Source organism: Solanum pennellii, chromosome 10 (assembly GCF_001406875.1).
Source record: "Solanum pennellii chromosome 10, SPENNV200".
NCBI classification, from domain to species: domain Eukaryota; kingdom Viridiplantae; phylum Streptophyta; class Magnoliopsida; order Solanales; family Solanaceae; genus Solanum; species Solanum pennellii.
This window is the reverse complement of record NC_028646.1, coordinates 63,332,763-63,354,997: the sequence shown is the minus strand read 5'-3', so window position 1 is coordinate 63,354,997 and position 22,235 is coordinate 63,332,763. Positions and strand designations below refer to the sequence as shown.

The following is a 22,235-nucleotide window of genomic DNA, read 5'->3' as shown; positions in this document are numbered from 1 at the left end:
TCTTCCTAATAAAAATATTATTAAATAACCCTATTCTTGTTTTTCTCTTTTAAAATCGCCTTAACCAAAAATAATATAGGAAATAAATATTTTTTTCCTTAATCTTATTTTATCAATTAAAATAAAATAACATCATATACCCTTTTTATATATCATATGTATAATGTCATAGCACTGAATCCATCATTAATTTTATTTATACAACAATAAAAAATAAGTATAATAAACTAAGAAAAGTTTTTATTTTTTATAAATTGAAGTAGGATAAACATATGCTGATTTTAAAAGTATATTATTATAAAAAGAATGTTTTATAAATAATATATTTATTTGGAAATAGGGAACTTTTAACCCGTTAAATAACAATAACGATATTTTTGGGTCAAAATATTGACAGTAAAGATATTTTTGAACCAGCCATGAACAAATGACATTTTTGTTCATTTCACATAACTAAAAGACCCTTTTCCAATTCACCATTGATCTAAAAAAATCCCTCTTTTGAAGCAAAGTAAATGGAAAAAGAAAAATATTATAGAAATAAGCTAGTATAAAATTTGGAAGTTTAGTGTATTTGTTTTAAAATAAGACATTTTTTACCATAACAAAATAAAATTGCACATAAAAGAGAACGAAAATAAGGAGAAAATAAAATACAAAAAATGTAAAGGTCCCACCGAGACTTGAACTCGGGTTACTAAAATTGCACATAAAAGAGGATGAAAATAAGGAGAAAATAAAATACAAAAAATGTAAAGGTCCCACCGAGACTTGAACTCGGGTTACTGGATTCAGAGTCCAATGTCCTAACCACTAGACCATGGGACCAACTTGTTTGTTTGTTAACCTAAAATCTATTTATTCAATATTTTTAATTTGTTTCTATTTTTTTAAATTGATAAGGAAAACAATTTTTTTTTTTTTTGTTTATAATCTTAAATTCAAAGTATGTAGAATATAACGCTATTCAGATTTGTGATTTTAAAAAGATCAGGTGGAAAGTTAAAAAATTTAGAATTGTTAAAAGAAAAAATACACTTTTTTTATAAGCATATTGAAAAATAATGTAAGAAAAATATATTTGAATAGAGGGAGTATTTATCGATTGCGGGGCTACAAGCATACAACTCTCGAATCTTGATTGATTATAATATTTTATAAGTATATTTTATGAAGGGAACATTGTTTAATATATTCGAATTTTGACTGATATTAAATTTTGGAAAGGAATTTTTATTTTTGTATTATTTAATAGTGCATTTTAAAGGTATATATGTGTCCACATAGATATAAAAAATAATGTATAATTATAATAATGATATGTCTATGTAGCATATATATACATTTAAAATACACTATTAAATAAGGGAAACTTACATAAATGTGCTATAATAATAAAATATTTACCATTTATAGCAACAATATTTTTTTTTCACTTGATCGCTTTTAATTCATTTATAATACAATTTTAATACATATTACAAAGAACAATTTATTATTCACATTTAATACAAGTTTTAATGATGGATAATACATTTATCACACATTTTAATACACTTATAATACAATGTGACCATTTTTTACCAAACAAACACAATATATTTCAAAAACAATTATAATTCAAATGTATTGCATAAATAATTCACTTTTAATACATATTATAGATTTATCACAGTATTGCTATAAATGGTAATAAACAAAAAGTATCGCTAAAATCTGTAATTATTTTTTAAAATGTATTAATTTATGTAATTTTTCCTATTAAATAATTTAGAAAGTCAAACTCTCCTTCAAAATTTAATATCATAACAATCATTTTGATCAAAATTAAAATATTTTTCAAATTCTTTTTATCTTCCGCGAATAAAAAAGAAATGTGAAATTGCTAAACAAAACTACTTAGTCTATGGGGAGTGCTGGAAGGCAAGGGTGATTTGCTCGAAATGTGAGGGCCCACGTCAGTTAGAATTCGTAAAGGGTAATTTTAAAGAAATCATTTTTTTCAGTTTATTTGTTTCTTTAAAAAAAATTATTTTATATTTAAAAATTATGTTAAAAGTATTATAACTCATAATAATAATAATTTAAAATATTTAATTGCATATTTTAAAATAACTTAAAAATACTATAAATTATAACAATTAATTACCTAAATATTTTTTAAAAATAATGAAAAACAAAATAATTAACCAAAAGCTATAGAAAAAATAAAGTAACACGTATAATCAGTTTAACATTCAATAAAGTTAGAGACGGTATTGGTGCAGTAGATGGACTGCGCCTCTTTCGACTAAAGCTTAACTAGAGATTTCGAGTTTGAAAGTTAAATTTTTGAGAGCGTTATGTCTAAAGGGTTCTTACTCGATGTGAAATTGTCTTTTCAAACATCTATGTTATTAGGAGAATTTTCGCATATAACCATTCAAAATAACTTATTATGCTCTAAAATATAGTTTGCTAATTGCGATTCGTTGCTACATGTTAGAGAAAGGAGAGAGGCAAACGAGATTGAGAGAGGGAAAAGAGAGGCAAAAGAGAGAGGTTATAGAGAGGTGAATTGATATGTATATCAATTAGATATATGTAACTAGTATGTATATGTATTATTTTATATATACATACTATTTGTATTCATATACAATTGATGGAGTTCAAACATTTGTATTTGTATATTCAATCTTTCTCCCACTTTACATAAACACAAATTATACATTTGTATTTGTATAATGTGAAAGAGACTGAAAAAAGATACGTGAGAGAGATACCAGGTAGGGAGAGGAGAGATGATTAAGAAAGAGTAGAGATGCGAGAGAGATGATTGAAAAAGAGGAGAGAAGTGATCGAGATTCCAGAAAGAGTGGAGAGAGAAGAGAGACGAGAGGCGAGAAAGAATGTAATTATAGCTGGAAGTAAGTTTGAGTTATAATTATAATAATAATTAATATAAATTACAGTTATGTTAGTTAAGAACTAGTATATGTTTGCTTAACCCGTAATTATAAATTAGGCCTAAGTCATCTGCAACCACTCAAAGTTGTCCGCATAATTCATTTAGACACTTCAACTAATCATTGTGCCAATTGAACACTTTATTTGTTCAAAAGTCATTCCTATTAGACACAAAATGCTGACATCGCAAAAAACGTGTTATTCACTTTCCTTGAGCGCGTTAATTTATAAAGGCATAATACATAAATATGCCCTTTAACTTGGCTTCGAATCACATTTATGCCCTTCAACTTTGGGTGTGCACAAGTAGACACTTAAACTTGCATAAACTTGAACAAATAAACACACAAGTCCTACATGTCATCCAACATGTCATTTTATGTCCTACGTGGTGTCCTACGTGTATTTTGCCATGTAGGACTCATGTGTTTATTTATTTAAAAATTGGATAGTTAAAGTGCCTATTTGTGCATTATGAAAGTTGGAGGTCAAAGTTAAAATTTGAAGCCAAGTTTAAGGTGTAATATATGTATTATGCCATTTATTAAAAATAATATTTTTCCTTTTTTTTCTTAATTTATACCCCTAAGTTAATTTAAAAAAAATTAATTAACAAAAAAAAGGACAGTTGTCTTCTTCTTCCCTACTATTTCTATCAACCCCACCCCCACCCTCACCCCCATACCCATGCATCAGTGGTTATCTTCTTCCCCACATTCTAATGATTTCAAAATTCTTAGCATTTTGTTTCATTTTTTTTTTCATTTTTTGTAAAAAAAAATTTGCTAATTCAATATGTGAGAAGAAGAAAAATTCGAACATTGGAATTAAAAATTGATCGATATTCGTTCATCTCTATTTCGATCACTCCGATTGAGCAAACATCGCCACTCATTAATTTATTAAAGATGATATTAAAAAATTCAACATACTTTCAATTTTTCTTGGTCATGAATCTTAAAAGAAATTTATTGACGTTTATTTATTTTCACAAAAATCTCAAAACGAATGGAGAATAACAGATGATAGGAGAATAAATTTGAACAGGAGATTTTTATTTTTGTTATCTCCGTAATCAATGGTGAAATTGATGGTGGCTGTCGGGGTTCACAGGGTAGACCGAAGAAGAAAGGTCAAAGGGTTAGGTGGGTGTGAGGGAGATTTTCTTTTTTGTGATTAATAAATAAAGGCTGTAAATTATTTTTCATTTTTTTAGATTGAAAAATTATATTTTATTGCTAGATTGGGTCCATGTGTCAAGAGTCATAATTTTATTTGTCATTGTTTTAAGACAATGCGCGTGAATTACACGCAAAATATTTTTTAAAAAAGTTTTCATTTTATGTTCAATAGATACATATTCTTAAATATTAAAATGTCTAATAGGTAATAGTCCTATTATTGAGGTGTGTAAGTGAATTATGACAAAAGAATAAAACGCAGCGTTTGACCATAAGCTCGTCTTTCAGTTGTTGCCGATCACAAGGAAGAAGCCCATTTGCATCTCCCATGGCTGCCATCTTAGCTCGCAAATCTCTATCTGCTTTACGTTCTCGTCAGCTTGTAAGTTTTCAATTCTCTTTTGACACATTCCAATCCATCAATCAAATCGATCCCAAATTAGTTGGGATTGACTATCTATTCATGGAATGTTCTTTCTGTCCAATTGAAACCTAATTCTATTTCTTCATGAAGATTTCAATTGACGGTGTTTGATTATACGCCATTTTTTTCTTTTTATCAATAAAGTTATGCATTCTATATAAATGATAATTTCTGTAAGATTATATGCATCTAATTAACGTTGAACTTACCTGCAAAGTATTGGAAGGAATTAAGTTTGAATAGAGGTAATAGATATAGATGATTCATAGAGTGGAACTGAACTAGTTTGGTTAAGAGGAAGATTATTGATTGAAATATACCTGAATGACACTAGATTATATCAGCTTTCGCTTTAATTCATTGTGATTTGTGCCCTTAGCTTATGCATGAGAAGAGAACCTCCTTGTTTTGTAAAATTAGTGTTTGCTTTTGAAAATGTGCTATCAAACAGTAAGGGATGCCAACAATGACTAAAAACTTTGTTTTGCATACTGACATTTTTGACATTGGAATTCCCTTGAGGCACATTTTCTTTATTCTGGAACTATTTCTGAAAAAGGAGGATAAAGAATGGTCTTTTGCTGCATTTCCATTTTTTCATGTCCTTACTAGACACAAACTATGATAAGATATTTTGGCTGGTCTGATGTTTGGATTAACTTAAATGTGTCCGGAGGAGAACATGTTTTGCGTTGATGAGATGAGAAAGGCAAGAAGATAATGGATATCTATTATTGCCTACTTCTACTCATGATTGACACCACTAAGATATGCTCTCTATTTGAGAAACTTTGGCGCAAATGAGAGAGCTGACAGGGACTTGGCTACTTTAGTCTTTTGTACGCGGTCGTATAAGTAATATAGTGATTGGAAGCAGTTGGATGTAGACTCCACAAGGACTTATGATTAACTGTTTACCAAATTAAACTAGTTCTAATAATTTATTTATGCTATAAAATCTGAAGATTTTTTTGTGGGTTGACTAAACTAAAACCAAAAAAGAAAATAACTAAACATAGTTTTGGTTAACATAATAAAAGACAAATTCCAGGGAAACGACACTTCTATGTGCTCATTTGTGTCTACTGTCTACGCCTTTGTTCTCTTACAAATCACTGATATATTAGCTCCCACAAATGCATTTACATCTCCCGTATATGAGTCAAATAGGCCAAACTAGGTATATTCCTATCCTAGCTGCAAACCCGCTTCCCAAGGTTCACATCCTATTCTATTTGACCCTCATTTTATCTGAACTTTCCTCTCCCGAGTTCTGTTACGGAGTATAAATTTATTCTACTAGTAAGCACAAAATCAAATAAATGTGGCCATTTATTCTACTACTAGATATATCCGCAAAGACATGCTTACTTCTTCATACTTGGACATTTTCTTGAGCATTTTGCCTACAAAATCCACATAGCATGTCAATTAATCCTATAACGTGAGAAGGAACAATGGTTAGGAGTATTTAACCTGTTTACTCTCAAAACAGGGTATAAACGTGGGTGAGATATGGCTAATAGACGTATAAATGCGCCTAATATCAGTCACGAAGATCATTTTGTTCCACTTTAGTACAATAGTGAAGGATATTCCATTATTAATGAAAAAAGGGGTGGAGGGGATCTTTATATGTTGTTCAGGATGCATATTGTGTTTATAAAATATGTCAAAAGAATCAAAAGCTGAGTGGTTTGATCGTTTCTACTTTGTTTGGGAAATACAGGTTTTGGCAGGACATACAATTGAAGGAACTAATGGCTACAGCAGAACTCTGCTTGGCACCCGATCATTTGCTACCAAGCATTCGTTTTCTACTGACAAAGGTCTGTGCTAAGCTCTTCGGTCCCCCCTCCAATCCCCAAGTTGAAATCCCCTTTATAGTTTGCACATCGTAAAATATAAAGTATTTATATTACTGACCTAGCCTAGACTAATATTATATTGGGCTTAGGCGCTACCTACAGATGAGGGCCCAGAGGCCAGAGGTGCATGGTTTTTGATCTCCTAGATTTCACATCAATGTGCTGTGTAGTATATGACCTCTACAATCAAGAAAATTATATTAATGTCTTGTGGTGTGCGGATGTCCATATTAACTATCAATTGTGATTAAGGACAAAATGAATTTGGCTTTACTGGTTTCATGATAGCATATGGTGACCTATTCCAGTTGTACAATGTTGCAAGTGGAATGTAATTAGTAGATTCATTTTGTAGAATAAATGATTCGAGTTATCTTTTTTCATGCATCAGATGATGAAGAAAGAGAGCAGCTAGCAAAGGAGTTATCAAAAGATTGGAATTCAGGTAAAGACTTCACATTTTGGTTTCTCTGCACTGCTTCATGCATTATTGAGATGCTGAATGTTGTTGAATAAATGCAGTTTTTGAGCGAAGTATCAATACGTTATTTTTGACTGAAATGGTTCGAGGTTTAATGTTGACGCTGAAGTACTTCTTTGAGAAGAAAGTAACGGTAAGTCTCATTCTGGATCGATATTTTATATCTCTGTCTTTTTTTTCTTCCTGTCAGCCATCTGCTGATTAGCTGTGATCCACCTAATTAAACCATGGTTGAATTTTAGATTTTATGGTGTCTCTCCATCAATTGAGCAGAAAATCCAATAACTATTTTCACTGTGCAGATTAACTATCCATTTGAGAAGGGTCCTTTAAGTCCTCGTTTTCGTGGAGAACATGCTCTTAGGCGTTATGCAACTGGAGAGGAAAGATGCATTGCGTGTAAACTTTGTGAAGCTGTAAGTGCTAGTTTGAAATGACTTATATCAGCTGTGATAGTGATATACATTTGCCAGTGGGGCTTTGCTGCTTTCGCCTTGCGGTAAAGGAAGTACACTGTGAAATATGTGGTATGCACATGTCCTTGAATTTAAACCAGCTGATGACTAAAACCTGGTGCTTAAGTGGGAGGAGGGTAGAGGGATGGGCCTATTCTCTCCCAAGTGTTGAACCTATACACCAACTGGGGCTGGGTTAGCTAAAGCACAGGGATTTCTCAGTTATCAAAAAACGAAAAAGAAAATGAGAGTGATAATCATATTTTTTGCATCCTGCTTACATTGATAGCTGTGGGTTACCCTCATGAAAGTTAAGTTTTATGTCATTTAAATGCATGCATAGGCATGGTTACTATCATGATACAGAGGTGAGACTTTGCGAAGGTAGAATGTGAAAGTTGATCTTTCATTTTTGTGATTGATATTAATTGTTTGTGTCTTAGCTAACTGCTATTTTAGTTTTCTAGGGAGTGTATGCACTTAAGCTTACAAGTCTCAATAATTCTTCTAACTGTGCTTCCCCACAAAAAAGGGTGTAGCAAAATCGAGGTAAAGTAAAGTTAAAAAATGGCCCAGGACTTTGGTCTAGTGGTAAGATCGCAACATATGATATGTTTTTTAGGTGCACATCACAGGTTTAATCCAGCCGTAGACGAAAGCAGTGTTTAAGTGGATAAGGTAGAGGGGTAGGCCCAATATCCACTGAGTTTAGAAACATGCACCACTTCGACCCTTGGGATTTCTCGATTATAAAAAAAAATTCACAATGCCCAAAAGATGATTCGATACAATGTAGTTAGTTTATTGCATCAACCTTGAAACATCTCCTCTTCTCCAGATCAAGTATCCTGATCAGTTTGTATGGTTATTAAAAGGGAGAGTTGACAATGCATGCTTTACAATGTTGCGAAAGCAGTGACTATTACAACATTATCGTCTGGGAAGAGTGTGCAGTTTATAGAGCAGCTCCAAGAAGTGTAAAAGCAGACGATCACGTAAATTTTATTTATACAATTGTCACTAGTATGGTCAATGTTTATACTTCCTTAGTTGGCATTGCGACAGCCCAAACTAGAAAGGAAGAGCTGCCATAACCAGTGATCTTTTATCCTTTCTTCAAAAGGTTGCTGTGTCCACCACTGTGAACGATGATGCTGCCAGATTATGTGACTTGTGCGATGATTTTCTTGCATACTTCAGTTCTATATGGTATGATTTGTCTTAAAAACTGAAACAAATAATTGAATTTCAACAGATTTGCCCTGCCCAAGCCATCACCATCGAGGCCGAGGAGCGAGAGGATGGAAGTCGTCGCACAACTAGGTAGATGATGGTAGTTTTGTCCACATCATACTACTAGCTATTAGGAGATCCATCACCCATGCTTATCTGTAGATTGAATTTTACAGGTATGATATTGACATGACAAAATGCATTTACTGTGGATTCTGCCAAGAAGCCTGCCCTGTTGATGCAATTGTTGAAGGGCCCAACTTTGAATTTGCAACCGAAACTCATGAGGTTTGTTGAATCAAGTAAATTAATTAACTTTGTAGCAGAATTAAGGTTGATATGAATAAATATTGTATATCCTAAAGCAAGGAAAATGTGGATGATAACTACACGTCTTTATAACTAACGTATTGCTTAACCCATTAGGAACTTCTTTACGACAAGGAGAAGCTTCTTGAGAATGGTGATCGATGGGAAACTGAGATTGCCGAGAATCTGAGATCCGAAAGCCTCTATCGCTGAGTAGTTTTGGTTAATTTTGAGTTGAGATACAATGAAAGATTCTAGCTTCTGAGGAATTAATAAAATAAAGGGATCTACTGAAGGATGTTCTCTTTTTGTTGTTTCCGTTGCCTTTCCATTATTGAGAGTATACATATTGATTGGTGAAAATATGAAGCATCTCTTATTATATTTGATGACATTTTGTGAAGGTTCTTGTTCATTCAAGTTTCTGTGAAACTAAACAAAAACATGGCGTCTCTTTTAGTTTAATGGACATTGGTGTTTCTTGTATGAGACGTGTAACTCCTCTATTTGTTCATTACTTCCTTTTTGTACACCATGAAAGTGAAGTAAATTCAAATGAAATGTTAGGTTATTACAAGCATACATACTATTAACTACTGTACAAATAAAAAATAAATAGATTAGAACAGGAAAAGCTTCAGATTGAAAAAATAAAGCTGTTGTAGAAAATGGAGTCGATGACCGATTCAACAATATAGTGTTTATTTACATTTATACAATTTTTTTTTATTAAGAAAGAGGCTTTCTAATTCAAATGCGATTAACTATTACTAAAAAATTAATCATCTAGAGACAAATTATTTTTAGATATGGTCGTTTGAAAATATTTCAAGAGAATTATCCAAATGTCAAAGATGGTAATTGGTAAGTTCATTATATCAACTGAAAATAATTCAACAAGAGGTTCAAATATTTTTTCATATATACGCGAAAATTAATATTCAGTAACTTGCCACTGTTAACCTTTTTGGACCCTCTTTCAATTTTGTATTTTCATGCTAAACCTTTCCATTCATTTGAAATGTCATTTTTTATAAGAAAATTTTAATAATTCAATTAATTGATTATTTAAATTTTTGTTTCAAATCATATTTCTTAAAATAAAAAGACAAGTTACAACGCAGAGAGGAGTGAAATTCATCATTTTCCACCTTCTAGACACGTGTAGGCCCTCAAATTGCCCATACTTTAGAGAGCAAACAATATTCCACTTCCACATATATTCAAAAGAAATTCTCGTGGTGTTTCAAAGTAACTTTTCCGCAAACATTCTGCACAAGTCCACACACACGCAAAGAGACACAACCAGATCTACTCTATCCCAACTTCATTTTTTATTTTTCTAGAGATAGAAAGACAAAGAGGAGGTCATAGGCATTCACCGCGCGTGCTGATGGATGAGAAGTTGATACAGCGATTGGAGTCCGCCGTGTCAAGGCTGGAGGCGCTTTCAGTCGGCGGCGGAGTTTCACTTGGAGATGGAGAAGCTGCGGCGGCTTTAGATCCATCCATTATTGCATTTGACGATCTGAGGTCACAGTTCGTCGGGAGAGTTTGCACTGCTGCAGAGAAGATTGGTGGACAGGTTTTGGATGTCACTAAGATTGTTGAGGAGGCTTTTGAAGCTCAGAGAGAACTTCTTATCAAAATCAAGGAAACTCAGGTTAGCTTCTAAGTTCTAATTAATCTGAAATGGATAGAAAGGATTCCTATATCTGATTCTAATAAGTTCGGGATATGCTGATCGTAATCAGAAAATTACAATTGATTTATTTACAGTCACTGTCTGGTATACAATTTGATTGTGTTAGTATACAGTTGAAGAGTGCAAGTGATATTTTCTTAGGTTTGTCTATTCAATGTAAGTAGAACAAATGCGAGGACTTATATAGCATGTACCTTTTTGTTTTCTCGTTGTTGTATTTCATGTTCTTTGTGCATCATGAGAGTGAAAAAGCGCGAGTGATTCTTACAGTATATGAGTAGTCTTACATGGAGGGTAGGGAGACTCATTCCAGGTGCATCAAGGTGTTAGTATTCAAGAGTTGGATAAGGTCTTGTTGCCGAGTTTCTGCTAATTGAAGTGGTTATGAGGTTTCTCGTTGGATTGGACTTGAGGTTTCTCGTTGGATTGGACTTGTAATTTCTCTTGAAAGAATGGTTAATTTGGAGCATAAGAAGTCTCGTTTCAACTTCATTATTAAGATAGAGCTCAGAAGCACAATAAGTTTTACTGGTCACTTCTGTATCCAAAAAAAAAAAAAGGAGTATTATTTGTAGCTTTCGCAGTTCTGCTAATTGAAACTATCATGAACTATCTAAGTTTTGGGACTGACTGACATTTTTTTTTCATAAGAGGTGTTCAATTTTTCACTTTGAGATTGTCCAAAGCACATGAAGTGTAATTACTTATGCAATTATACGAAATCTTTCAAGTTTGTCTCTTTTTATTTAACGTGAGACACATACTGCTGCTGTAGACTGGTATAGAGACCATCTGTCAAGTAGTATATCTAAAAAAAGAAAAGAAAGTAGTGTGCTATTTATTTTATTGAAAACAAAGTGAAATAGGGACTTTGAGGTGTTGTGATGATGCACTCTGATTAGCACAAGAATCTGTTCCATGTTTGAAATATACTGCTTCTTACACTGCTGATGTGATGCTCACGTTTGGTCTTCATCTGCAGAAACCTAGCATGTCTGGTTTGGCTGAATTTCTTAAGCCTCTGAATGATGTGATAGTGAAAGGTACTAAAATGACAGAAGGACGGCGATCTGATTTCTTCAACCACCTGAAGGCTGCTGTTGATAGTCTAACAGCCCTGGCATGGATCGCATACACTGGAAAAGATTGTGGTAGGATATTCTCTATCTTCTTTGCTTTGTTACTTACCAGTCCAGTTTTTGACGATGCTGGTCTCCTCTAGGTATGAGTATGCCTATTGCACATGTGGAAGAAAGCTGGCAGATGGCCGAGTTTTACAATAACAAGGTAAGTAGACTTTCTCTAGCTGTTCACTTTTTCTTCTGATCATTCTCTTGGTTGAGTCTTTGAAATATTTTTGTGCCACCTGGCCAACATTAGGTGAAAAAGGAACCATGATTACTTATATTTCGTTCATAGATCCATTTGCACTTTTTATTCTTCTTGCCATATGCCCTCTTAAGCACTTTGAAGAAGTGAATGCTAATTTTGGTGCTTTTGGAATTTTATAGGAAATACTTAACTCTCAAAATTGTTTTTGTATATCAGTTTCTAGTGTTTAGTTGGGGTAAAATTTGTAATATATGATAATAGTAGGATAGGGTACAAAGATAGTGTTCTGGTGATATTATTATTGAAGGTTATTGTCAATTTCTAAATAGTCGGCGCATGACAGGAGTTCAAACCCTGCCACAAACAAAAATCTGGTCTTTTAGTGAAGATAGGGTAGATGGGAGGGTCCATTATCCTCCAAGTTTCCGACTGTGTACAGCTGGCCCTCAGGGAATTCTCGGTTATCAAAGAAGTGGTTATTGAAACAAGTTATATGGAGTAGAGTTGGGTGTTTGTAAGTGAAAATGGATTCACTGATGTGATGGAGTCGTCCTTCTTCGTTTTTAACGGAATGTATTTTCTTCAGAGTAACTGGACATGCAGAACATTTTCCTTCTTACTAAAGCTTTTTGAATCAAAAGAAAAATGAGTTTTATCAGAACCTTGTTAGCTAGGATGTCGGTAATTCTTCATTTGGCACTTCATGAAACTTAAAATATGTGCTTGTATAACATTTGAGGAATCTTGTGAGATGATTTGTAATAGAAACCATGTTTGTTCTTTCTCATTGAAAACCAAAACACAAACATAATTGGGTCACATTTGAAATGGAGCTGGTGATTGGGGACCTCTCTGGTCCACCGTTTCTCTTTCTTATTGATGATTGGAAACAAGCAATCTTACCTAGGATTTTCAAATAGCAGAGTTAGTACAAAATGTATGGTAGACTCATATTACAAGGACGGATTTTAAACCGTGAATCTAGCCTGGTATTTGAGTAGAGATGTCAGTAGAGTGGTGGGTCCAATATCCATCGAGTTTAGAAGTTGGAAACACGGACTTCTTGGTAATCAAAGAGAGGAAAAAGAAAGACGTACCATGAGTGTTTGTTTCAATTTGTAATCTTACCTCTCTTAAAGAAAAGGTTGTCGCAATTTGAAGTGAAGACTGAGGGCATCTAAAAGAGTGGAAGAGGATGGGAACTCAACCTTAAAGGAGAGAGGAGAGGCTAAAAGGCCCAATAGCAGCCATGGACAACGAGAATGATTTTGAGTTCTCTAAGGGCCTGTTTGGAAAATCACTTGGTAATTGGATTGGTGTAATTACTAGGGTAGTAATTACACTGTCTAGTAATTACACTGACCTGTTTGGTTGCCACAATGTTTGGATGCCACAGTGTAATTGCACAAATTTTCTTTGGATGCACAATTGCAATCATAAATTATAAATTTTAAAAATAAAAATTAACTATTTAAAATTTATACTAGACAAATAAGAAACTTTATAAATGACATTAAATTATATATATATGTAATTAATAAACATATTTACAGTAACTAATGTTATGAAAAATTTATTTTTTTTTATATTTTTTCAAATTAAAATATTTCAATTGAATTGATCGTAACAACTAGAAGTATGAAATTTCTGCGAGCATTGTGAAATGCATGTATGATAAAAAGAATAATATATAATAAAATGTCATAAATTATTAAATGTTTGACAAAAATATACTCTATCAAGTCTAATTAAAAAATGAAGTGCAATGTAAATTCAATATTACTAAAACAAATGAACTGAAAATATAAAATAAGTTATAAATTCAAAACAAAAAATTTAACATAGTACTCTCATAAAAATTCAACATAGCAATAAGTATGATTTACTTTTATTTTTTCTTAGTAAAGAAAACTTGAAGTCTATAACCTTACTTAATAATAAATATTATTTTAATTTAAAAATTAGAATACTAATAAAATTATGCTAATGAGAAAATAAGCATGACATAAATAAATAGATAATACGAGAAAATTACATAGAATCACGTAAAGTAAGGTTGAGAACAAGAAGAAATGAAATATAATAATATAAAATAAAAAATAAACTTTTACAAATTTTTAGAATAATAATAATAAAAAAGGAGAACTTAAAATAACAGAAGTATTAAAAATAATAATAAAGAAAAAGTAATCAGGTGGTGAATTGTAGAGTGTGATTACACCCTGCTAATTACACCAATACCTATTGACCAATTAATTACTTGTCCTTCCATACAGGACAAGACAATGTAATTACACCAAATCCAATTATCAGGGTGTCCTTCCAAACAGGACAAGACAGTGTAATTACACCAAATCCAATTATCAGGGTGTCCTTCCAAACAGGACAAGACAGTGTAATTACACCAAATCCAATTAACAGGGTGTCCTTCCATACAGGCCCTAAAGGCCTCCTTAGGATTGGTGGTATCATATCTTAGAATTTTGGAGAAAATTTGAGGTTTTGCCTCTCAATCGATTTTATAGAGGCAAAACCTCAAATTTTCTCCCAAAATTCTAAGATATGATACCACCAATCCTTAGGAGGCCTTTAGGGCCTGTATGGAAGGACACCCTGTTAATTGGATTTGGTGTAATTACACTGTCTTGTCCTGTTTGGAAGGACACCCTGATAATTGGATTTGGTGTAATTACATTGTCTTGTCCTGTTTGGAAGGACAAGTAATTAATTGGTCAACAGGTATTGGTGTAATTGGCAGGGTGTAATCACACTCTACAATTCACCACCTGATTACTTGGCAAGAGAGGTTGAACTTATAGCTTATTGTGTCTGGAAGTGTTCCCAAACAAATATAACATCCACTTTTTAAGTTAAAAAAATCATTGTTTAAGACATTCTCCTGTTCCCTTTCTTTGCTTTTGATTAATGAATAATCCCAATTATCTGGGATAGATGTGTAATTGTTGGTGTTGATTGATTAAACGAAGGAAGTAGTTATTATATGTAATTTCTTAGTCAGTGGTGTTCATGCCCCAACTTGCACACACCTCGGCTAATTCACCTTTAAACCTGTTAAGCCCACAAGTATAAGTTGCCAAAGTAATCCTGCTTGTCGAGATCAGAGCAGATAGGCTCACCCCTAATGTCATAGCTGGAATTTGAACCTGGAAGCTCTAGGTTATTACTGAGTTGCCTCGACCACTAGACCATCTCCTAGGAGACTTACAAATGTACCTTTTATTTTTGTTTCCATAATTTTTGTTCTCGAAAAGAGAACCAACAACAACAACAACATTCCTAGTGAAATCCCACAAAATAGGGTATGGGGAGGGTAGAGTGTACACAGACCTTCCCACTACCTCATGGAGGTAGAGAGGCTGGTCTGGAAGATCTACTGCTCGGTAGAGAGGCTGGTCTGGAAGATCTTCTGCTCAAGTGCATCAATCCTAAATAAACGAAGAAAAAAACTAGTGGTGAAAGCATAATGGTTAATAAGAAAAGCAAGTATAAAGTCTACGGAGAGAAACAATAATAATAGCAAAAAGTGTAAACAACATATGGCAAGAACTACAAAGGGCATGACTAGTTCTACACCAGGCACTAAACCTTGCAAGGCAAGACAATACTCTCACTCTACTACCCTTCTACCCTTATACTCAACCTCCACTATTAATTGTGTTGCCTTTAGCTAGAGCAAAACAGTACTGTAAGTCCATATTCAGTTCCAGATGGAAAAGGATTTTTGCTTCGAATTTTCTTCTGAGTTCAAAGATCATATTCCAATTTTTATGCTCTGTTATTTGGTTGCTTTTTATGTATGTTGTTTTCCCCTCAATAATATATCAGGTGGTATAATAGTGCATAATATAAAATGGCATACTATTCTAACTTCTATTAAATTTCATGATATATAGGTCCTTGTGGAGTTCAGAAACAAAGACCCAAATCATGTTGAATGGGCGAAAGCTTTGAAAGAGATTTATCTCCCTGGCTTGCGGGATTACGTTAAGAGTCACTACCCATTGGGCCCCGTGTGGAGTGCTACAGGGAAAGTAGCTGTATCTGCACCACCAAAAGCTCCCGCACCAAGTCGTCCCATGCCTCCTCCACCGCCACCAGCTTCTCTATTCAGCTCGGAATCTCCCCAGGCTTCATCATCACGCCCCAAGAAAGGGATGTCAGCTGTTTTTGATGAAATTAATTCGGGGAAGCCAGTCACTGGTGGTAATGCTCAGCTATATTCCCTCCCTTTTTAATGTAAGACAGTTTTACCCTTGGGTTGATTTTTTTTTTGGTCCAGGATTGAGAAAGGTGACAGATGATATGAAGACAAAGAATCGTGCAGATAGAACCGGTGTCATTAGTGCAGGAGAAAAGGAACGTCGCGTTAGCTCACCATCTTTCTCCAAAGCTGGACCTCCAAAACTGGAGCTTCAGATGGGTCGTAAGTGAGTAAAAATTCTTCTTTCAATTGATCTATGCATGAGATTAGGAAAATATGTTTCTGACTTTGTTGTCTTGTTTCCTCCAAGATGGGTGGTTGAGAATCAAATAGGAAGAAAGAATCTAGTCATTGATGATTGTGATGCAAAGCAATCTGTCTATATTTTTGGATGCAAAGATTCAGTCCTGCAGATCCAAGGTAACTTTATTTTCCTTCTAATATGAAGTAGTGGCACAAACTGGAATGGTGTTGGTTTTCAGCGCTCTAACATGCAGATGATCTCATTTGATGTCACACAGGGAAAGTCAACAACATAACAATTGATAAGTGTACTAAAATGGGAGTTGTATGCTCGGTCAGTGATTGATTTTAAAAGGAGGGTTGTTTAAGTATTGGAGGCTATTATGTTCTGTACCAAATTGCTTAATTTGATTTATATATTCCATGGACAGGATGTTGTGGCAGCTTGTGAGGTTGTCAACTGTAATGGTGTGGAGGTTCAATGTCAGGTATCCAAATAATGCTTCCTCGGAGGTTTGTTAATGTTTTTATTGGAATTTCAGTTTTATGTATAATAACCTCATCATTTTATTTGGCCCCTTGTGTGGGCACTTTAGGGTTCAGCACCGACTATTTCAGTTGATAATACAACTGGATGCCAATTATACTTGAGCAAAGATTCTTTGGGGACTTCCATTACAACAGCCAAGTCAAGTGAAATTAATGTTTTGGTTCCTGGTGCAGGGGCTGATAGTGATTGGGTATGTTCTTTCTTTTCTTTTTCTTAATTATCTATTCATTATATTTTTTTTTGTGCTTGTGCTAAGTGGTAAGCATCAAGATCAGATGGGATGAAGTTAGAAGCTAACTCATCCAAGTTTGGACATATATTTGAAGTGAAGTCAGAAAAAAAAATTGAATCAGAAGTTGGCAAAAAGTTTCTTTAGGTTGAAATTGTGCATGGATATTTGGTAGTTCTTTGAAACAAATGAGGTTTGTGGAGATCAGTGAATAGAAGTAGATTTGAAAAATTCAACTTGAAATTTTGTTTGCAAGCTTAAATTTTTTTTCTCAGTTTCACGAACGCCGGGTTGCAAGGTGGAACCTCTTTATGTGAAAGTGGGGTCATTGACAAATGCCACCTTAGTGTTTTGCTACATGGCAGAACAGAAAAGGAGCTGTATCAGCTCGTAATCTGAGTTTCTGTTCAGTGTTTCAAGCAATGTTTCTGTATTTCTGGCGGCCTTAAATCTCTCTGTATTTCCTGTTTCGATCTAACTAGTTCCTTTTTTGGGGTATAAGTTCGAACTAGTTTAACGTATGGACAATTATTGCAGGGGGAGCACGCTTTGCCACAGCAGTTTTCTCATGTATATAAGAGTGGCCAATTTGTGACTACACCCGTCTCACATTCAGGAGGTTAACCGGTGACAATCTCCACCTTCGTATGCCTTTTCTTACTATATACCAATTTGATTTTTCTAGAAGAGCTCAAAGGGTGGTTGATTATTTTCTTTGTTGAGTGTAACTTATGTTCTGATCATTGTATCTTTTGCCTTTTGTCCACATCCTATGTTGGCTATTTTTTCCAAGATGAGACTCTGTGACCTTTTCCTGTGGTCACACGTCTGGCTTTTTTTCTTCGTTTTTTTTAAAAAAAAATTATTTTGTATGAAGAGCTTGATTTTTGTAAGGTATAAATTTTCTTGGCAGATATCCCTTTTAAATGTTTAAAATAGTGAAGTGGTCCAGCGTTGTTTAGATAGTTTAACACCATTTCTTAGCAAAAAAAACATGCGCTATAGTCTTATATTGTATTTGACAAGGGGAGGCATTCTCTGTAACACAGATATCCGCTCGCATTGCCCAATTTTTCCTCTAATACGTGCATTTAATGAGAGCATGTTCAGTTTCTGTTTTACTTATTTCTTTTCTAGCTTAAACTTGCCTATCAATTGGTACATTAAATAACAAGAATCAAGAAACACAGCGCATTGATTGATAATATATGTGCACAGCTGTTGTATTAAATTCCTAAAAACAAAGAACTCAACTTACACGCAAACTTAAACCCAGAAAATTGCTATGTACTCAGACTGCATCTGACGAACAGATATTTATACATTTACCATCGTCAGTCTAACCTATGTTTCATGATAATTTACACACTCACACAAAGAAATACCTATTTTAATTTTCAGTACCTAAAGGCGAAAACATTCCTTTTTTAAGTCTAGTATAAAGGTATGTTTTGCGTCTACAATTGAGCCTTGGACTGGACAAACTCACCAGTTGACCCATGTTCACTACTTGTGTATTCTTCGCTTGATATTTCAGATTTTTTGGACTTTTTAATATTGCCGTATGATGAACCAGCTCCATCACATTCTGAACTTTCTCCTGATCCATATATTCCTGGCGTTGATCCTCTATTTAAATCATTCAGTAAAGCAACATCACCTTCTAAAGTACGTACAATCTGCAAATTAAATACGAATATATCATTATCTTTTCCATGGTGATTGTGAGCATAAAAAATAGAACTAACTTGACTCATTTTTGGTCGTCTTTTTGAAGAATGTCTAATGGATGCAGCAGCACAAGTGACCATGCATAACATTTGTTGTCTATCAAATTTTCCTTCCAAACGCGGATCTATTAATTCATCATAATTTCCACCTTCCATTGCACGATTTAGAATTGGCCTAGCCTGAATATAGCAATATAAAAATTGAGGTACATTCTTTTTCTGAAATTATAACATAGCATTGAAAATCTACGTACCCAATCAACTAAGTTATCACCGTCACTGTTGACATCAGTAGGACGATGTCCTGTTATAAGTTCTAGAAGCATAACACCATAAGAATATACATCAGATTTTTCTGTTAACTTCCCCGTCGAAGCGTACTCTGGTGCCAAATACCTGGAAAAAAATATATTTCAAATTCTATTCAACTTTTGACAGTAATTCATAATTATCCTCAGGTTGAAATTTGTTAAATTTTAGATTGTTTACCCAAAAGTTCCCATGATACGAGTAGACACATGAGTGAAGTTATCGGCTGCAAGCTTAGCTAACCCAAAATCAGCCACCTGATGATACATAATTTTTGTTTAGAATTTGTATTACCGTACTATAACTTTCTATATTATGGTGTAAAATAAGCTAATACCTTGGCTTCAAAGTTGTTATCTAGTAGGATATTTGCACCTTTAATATCTCTGTGAATAATTCGAGGGTGACCTAAAATTTATATAAGACCAATTAGCCTTCAAAGGAAAATTATATATATTATCCAAAGGGAAAATAATAATAATAATAATTGACTTACAATCTTCATGAATATAAGCAAACCCTTTAGCTGTTCCTGTTGCAATTTTAAGCCTTATTGGGAAATTCATAACTGGGTTTCCAGATCCTACAATTATTATATATGTTAAATGAGATCTTATAACTGTATATGTTATAATATTTAACGTATATATATATATATATATATATATATCATACCATGAAGGTGATATTCAAGAGTGTAATTAGGAATAAAGTCATAGACAAGCATCCTTTGAGATCCAGCAATACAATAACCAACTAAAGGGACAAGATGTCGATGATTTACACGGCTTATAGTTTCAACTTCAGTTTGAAATTCCCTTTCTCCTTGTCCACTATTTGATTTCAAACTTTTTACCGCGATTTCTTTACCATTAGGTAAAATTCCTTTATGTACATATCCAAATCCACCTTGTCCAAGAAGATTGGACTTGGAAAATCCTCTCGTCGCATTTGCCAAATCATCATAACTATAATGTCTTTGGTTAATAAAACCAGAAGATAAATTAGATGGTGATGCCACATTAAATGTTTGTTGTTGATTGCTTGAGAAATTTGAGGAGCTTGTGTTGCTCATTGATGGTGGTGGCGGTGGTGGTGCTAATGGCCAATTATATTCTGAGCTAACTCTACCACTAGTAGTTGTTGGGGGTATCTTAACAACATGTTCGCTAGATCGGACACTATAGTTGTCATGATAATCATTTCCTGTTCAAATATATGAAAACAACAAGAGATTAGATATTTCTATATAATATTATCAAGGTGCAATTTAACATTTTTTATAGAAAGTCATATACTTTATTATAAGTCATTAATTTCACTATAGTTATATATTCGTGATTATCTTTTAAAAATGTTGTTAGTGTGTGCAAAATTTTAGCACATTGGGGTAATAAATTGGACTAATTATGATAAAACTAATGATAGAGCTTATGATATACTCAAATTCAAACACTATAAATATATTTCAAATTGTGATCAATACAAGGAAATGATAAAAATTAGAAGATATATGGATTATTTTCATATTTTCCATCATGAATTTATATAGCAAAAAGATGATCTCAGAAAAAAAAAACATTCTAATATAATTAATAAAAAATACACAAGGTAATAAATTAATTAAAAGATGAAAAAAAGAATAGATTTATACCCTTGTGTCTATAAGAATTGTCCATGTATAATCCCATTTGATCATGTGGTCTTCTTCTTCTTTTCTTTTTACACAAAGATATGAGAAAAACTAGCATAAGGAGTAATAATAATCCAACAGAAACACCAATTCCTATAAAAAGAGGTTTATGATTATTATTGTTGGATGAGTCTCTATCATTTTTTGGTAGTGGTGGTGACTTGTGTCCATGAGGGTTAAGTGGATGAGAGCCGGGAGGTGGTGGTGGAGGCGGTGGTGGTGGGGGTGGAGGTGGTGGTGGCGGAGGTGGAGGGGATTGTGATCCTTCTTTAGATGAATCCGACAATTTAATACTATTATTGTTGTCGTTGTTATCATTAGAAGAAGAGTTGTTACTATCTCCAAATAGTGGATTGGATAATGAATCCTTGTTATACAAAGAAGATTTAAAATTTGAATGATAGGAGGAGGAGGAAGGTGGAGATTCCTCATATTGTGACAAAAGCATTTTTGAAGAATCCTTGATTAACCCTAGCTAGGTAAATTCACATCGTATAGATCCTTGTCACTCTCTAAGAATAATTATTTTCTATAGAAAATCATACTAGATTATGAAATGAAAAAAAAAATACATGCAATTACATGGGTAATCAATTACAAGCTCTAGTATTTTAATATAACCTAATTCTATCAAAACAATGAACGAAATGATCATGTAAAACTCATATATTTCATATTATTCTTTTGTATAGTCTAGTAAACAGAGATTTGAAGAAAGAGAACGACATGTTTAAAAAGAATTACAGAAAACTGAGAAAAAAAATAAAAAAGATGATTGATACTTTTAGGAGAATTCTCAAAGAAAAGAAAAGAGAAAGTAAAGAATTTTTATGTAATGTAGTTTTTACTATGAGTCATCTTCCCTTCCTCAATCTCCTCCTAAAGTAAAGGAATAATCACTATTTTTTTTTGTTTACTAATTTTTTAAGGAGAAATAACCAAGTTTGATTCTTATGAGCTTCCTATCTTAATTATAATTAAGTGGTATACTTATAAACAATGAAAGAAATAATGGAACTACATTTCTTAAAAGTCTTAGTGAACTTAAATACACTATATCCTATATTCCTATTGGGAGTGTGTAAATCAAAGTATAATAGACTATATCCTAACTAAATTCCTATTCTTAAAATCTTTCTATCAAAATAATAATTTGTGCTAAAAGGTAGAAATAAGAAATAAACATAAATGACATAGTTTTAAGATAAACATAAATGATGTGTTAGATGATGTGTCACTGAGGCTTCATTTGTTTCCACTAAAATTAAGAGATATGAATTTGAATACACATCTAAATATTAAAATTTGCATTAAGATTTGGG

At 33.1% G+C, this 22,235-nt stretch overlaps 3 protein-coding genes and 1 non-coding gene across 4 annotated transcripts; 2 read left to right on the top strand and 2 right to left on the bottom strand.

The window, feature by feature from the left end:
- Positions 1–756: 756 nt before the first annotated feature.
- Positions 757–828, bottom strand: TRNAQ-CUG. Its single transcript has one exon. It is a non-coding gene; the product is annotated as a tRNA-Gln (tRNA).
- A 3,540-nt stretch (positions 829–4,368) lies between these two features.
- LOC107032093 (NADH dehydrogenase [ubiquinone] iron-sulfur protein 8, mitochondrial) lies at positions 4,369–9,389 on the top strand. Its single transcript, XM_015233672.2, has 8 exons — positions 4,369–4,512; positions 6,284–6,383; positions 6,814–6,867; positions 6,945–7,036; positions 7,206–7,319; positions 8,614–8,681; positions 8,768–8,879; positions 9,018–9,389. Exons 1-8 carry the CDS (start codon positions 4,459–4,461, stop codon positions 9,111–9,113), a joined length of 690 nt encoding a protein of 229 aa, XP_015089158.1. The 5' UTR covers positions 4,369–4,458; the 3' UTR covers positions 9,114–9,389.
- Positions 9,390–10,130: 741 nt separating this feature from the next.
- LOC107002530 (cyclase-associated protein 1-like) lies at positions 10,131–18,124 on the top strand. The gene is made up of 10 exons (XM_015200587.2): positions 10,131–10,563; positions 11,588–11,756; positions 11,828–11,892; positions 15,852–16,161; positions 16,238–16,385; positions 16,470–16,579; positions 16,681–16,736; positions 16,834–16,890; positions 16,999–17,142; positions 17,719–18,124. Exons 1-10 carry the CDS (start codon positions 10,294–10,296, stop codon positions 17,803–17,805), a joined length of 1,416 nt encoding a protein of 471 aa, XP_015056073.1. The 5' UTR covers positions 10,131–10,293; the 3' UTR covers positions 17,806–18,124.
- A 491-nt stretch (positions 18,125–18,615) lies between these two features.
- LOC107001476 (putative proline-rich receptor-like protein kinase PERK6) lies at positions 18,616–21,739 on the bottom strand. Its single transcript, XM_015199507.2, has 8 exons — positions 20,875–21,739; positions 19,896–20,426; positions 19,717–19,803; positions 19,558–19,628; positions 19,401–19,477; positions 19,166–19,307; positions 18,930–19,091; positions 18,616–18,860 (listed from the first exon to the last, which is right to left on the bottom strand). The coding sequence occupies exons 1-8, from the start codon at positions 21,359–21,361 to the stop codon at positions 18,639–18,641; spliced, it is 1,779 nt and encodes a 592-aa protein (XP_015054993.1). The 5' UTR covers positions 21,362–21,739; the 3' UTR covers positions 18,616–18,638.
- Positions 21,740–22,235: the final 496 nt, after the last annotated feature.

What these genes read in the sequence shown, in the direction of transcription:
- LOC107032093 (XM_015233672.2), top strand. Translation starts at nt 4,459, where the DNA reads ATGGCTGCCATCTTAGCTCGCAAATCTCTATCTGCTTTACGTTCTCGT. An exon ending in TCTTTGAGAAGAAAGTAACG is followed by an intron (nt 7,037 to 7,205) that starts GTAAGTCTCATT and finishes TTCACTGTGCAG; the next exon opens with ATTAACTATCCATTTGAGAA. An exon ending in GGAAGTCGTCGCACAACTAG is followed by an intron (nt 8,682 to 8,767) that starts GTAGATGATGGT and finishes TGAATTTTACAG; the next exon opens with GTATGATATTGACATGACAA.
- LOC107002530 (XM_015200587.2), top strand. Translation starts at nt 10,294, where the DNA reads ATGGATGAGAAGTTGATACAGCGATTGGAGTCCGCCGTGTCAAGGCTG. An exon ending in TCAAAATCAAGGAAACTCAG is followed by an intron (nt 10,564 to 11,587) that starts GTTAGCTTCTAA and finishes CTTCATCTGCAG; the next exon opens with AAACCTAGCATGTCTGGTTT. An exon ending in AAATGGGAGTTGTATGCTCG is followed by an intron (nt 16,737 to 16,833) that starts GTCAGTGATTGA and finishes TTCCATGGACAG; the next exon opens with GATGTTGTGGCAGCTTGTGA.
- LOC107001476 (XM_015199507.2), bottom strand. Translation starts at nt 21,361, where the DNA reads ATGCTTTTGTCACAATATGAGGAATCTCCACCTTCCTCCTCCTCCTAT. An exon ending in CAATTCTTATAGACACAAGG is followed by an intron (nt 20,427 to 20,874) that starts GTATAAATCTAT and finishes ATATTTGAACAG; the next exon opens with GAAATGATTATCATGACAAC. An exon ending in ATAACAACTTTGAAGCCAAG is followed by an intron (nt 19,478 to 19,557) that starts GTATTAGCTTAT and finishes ATGTATCATCAG; the next exon opens with GTGGCTGATTTTGGGTTAGC.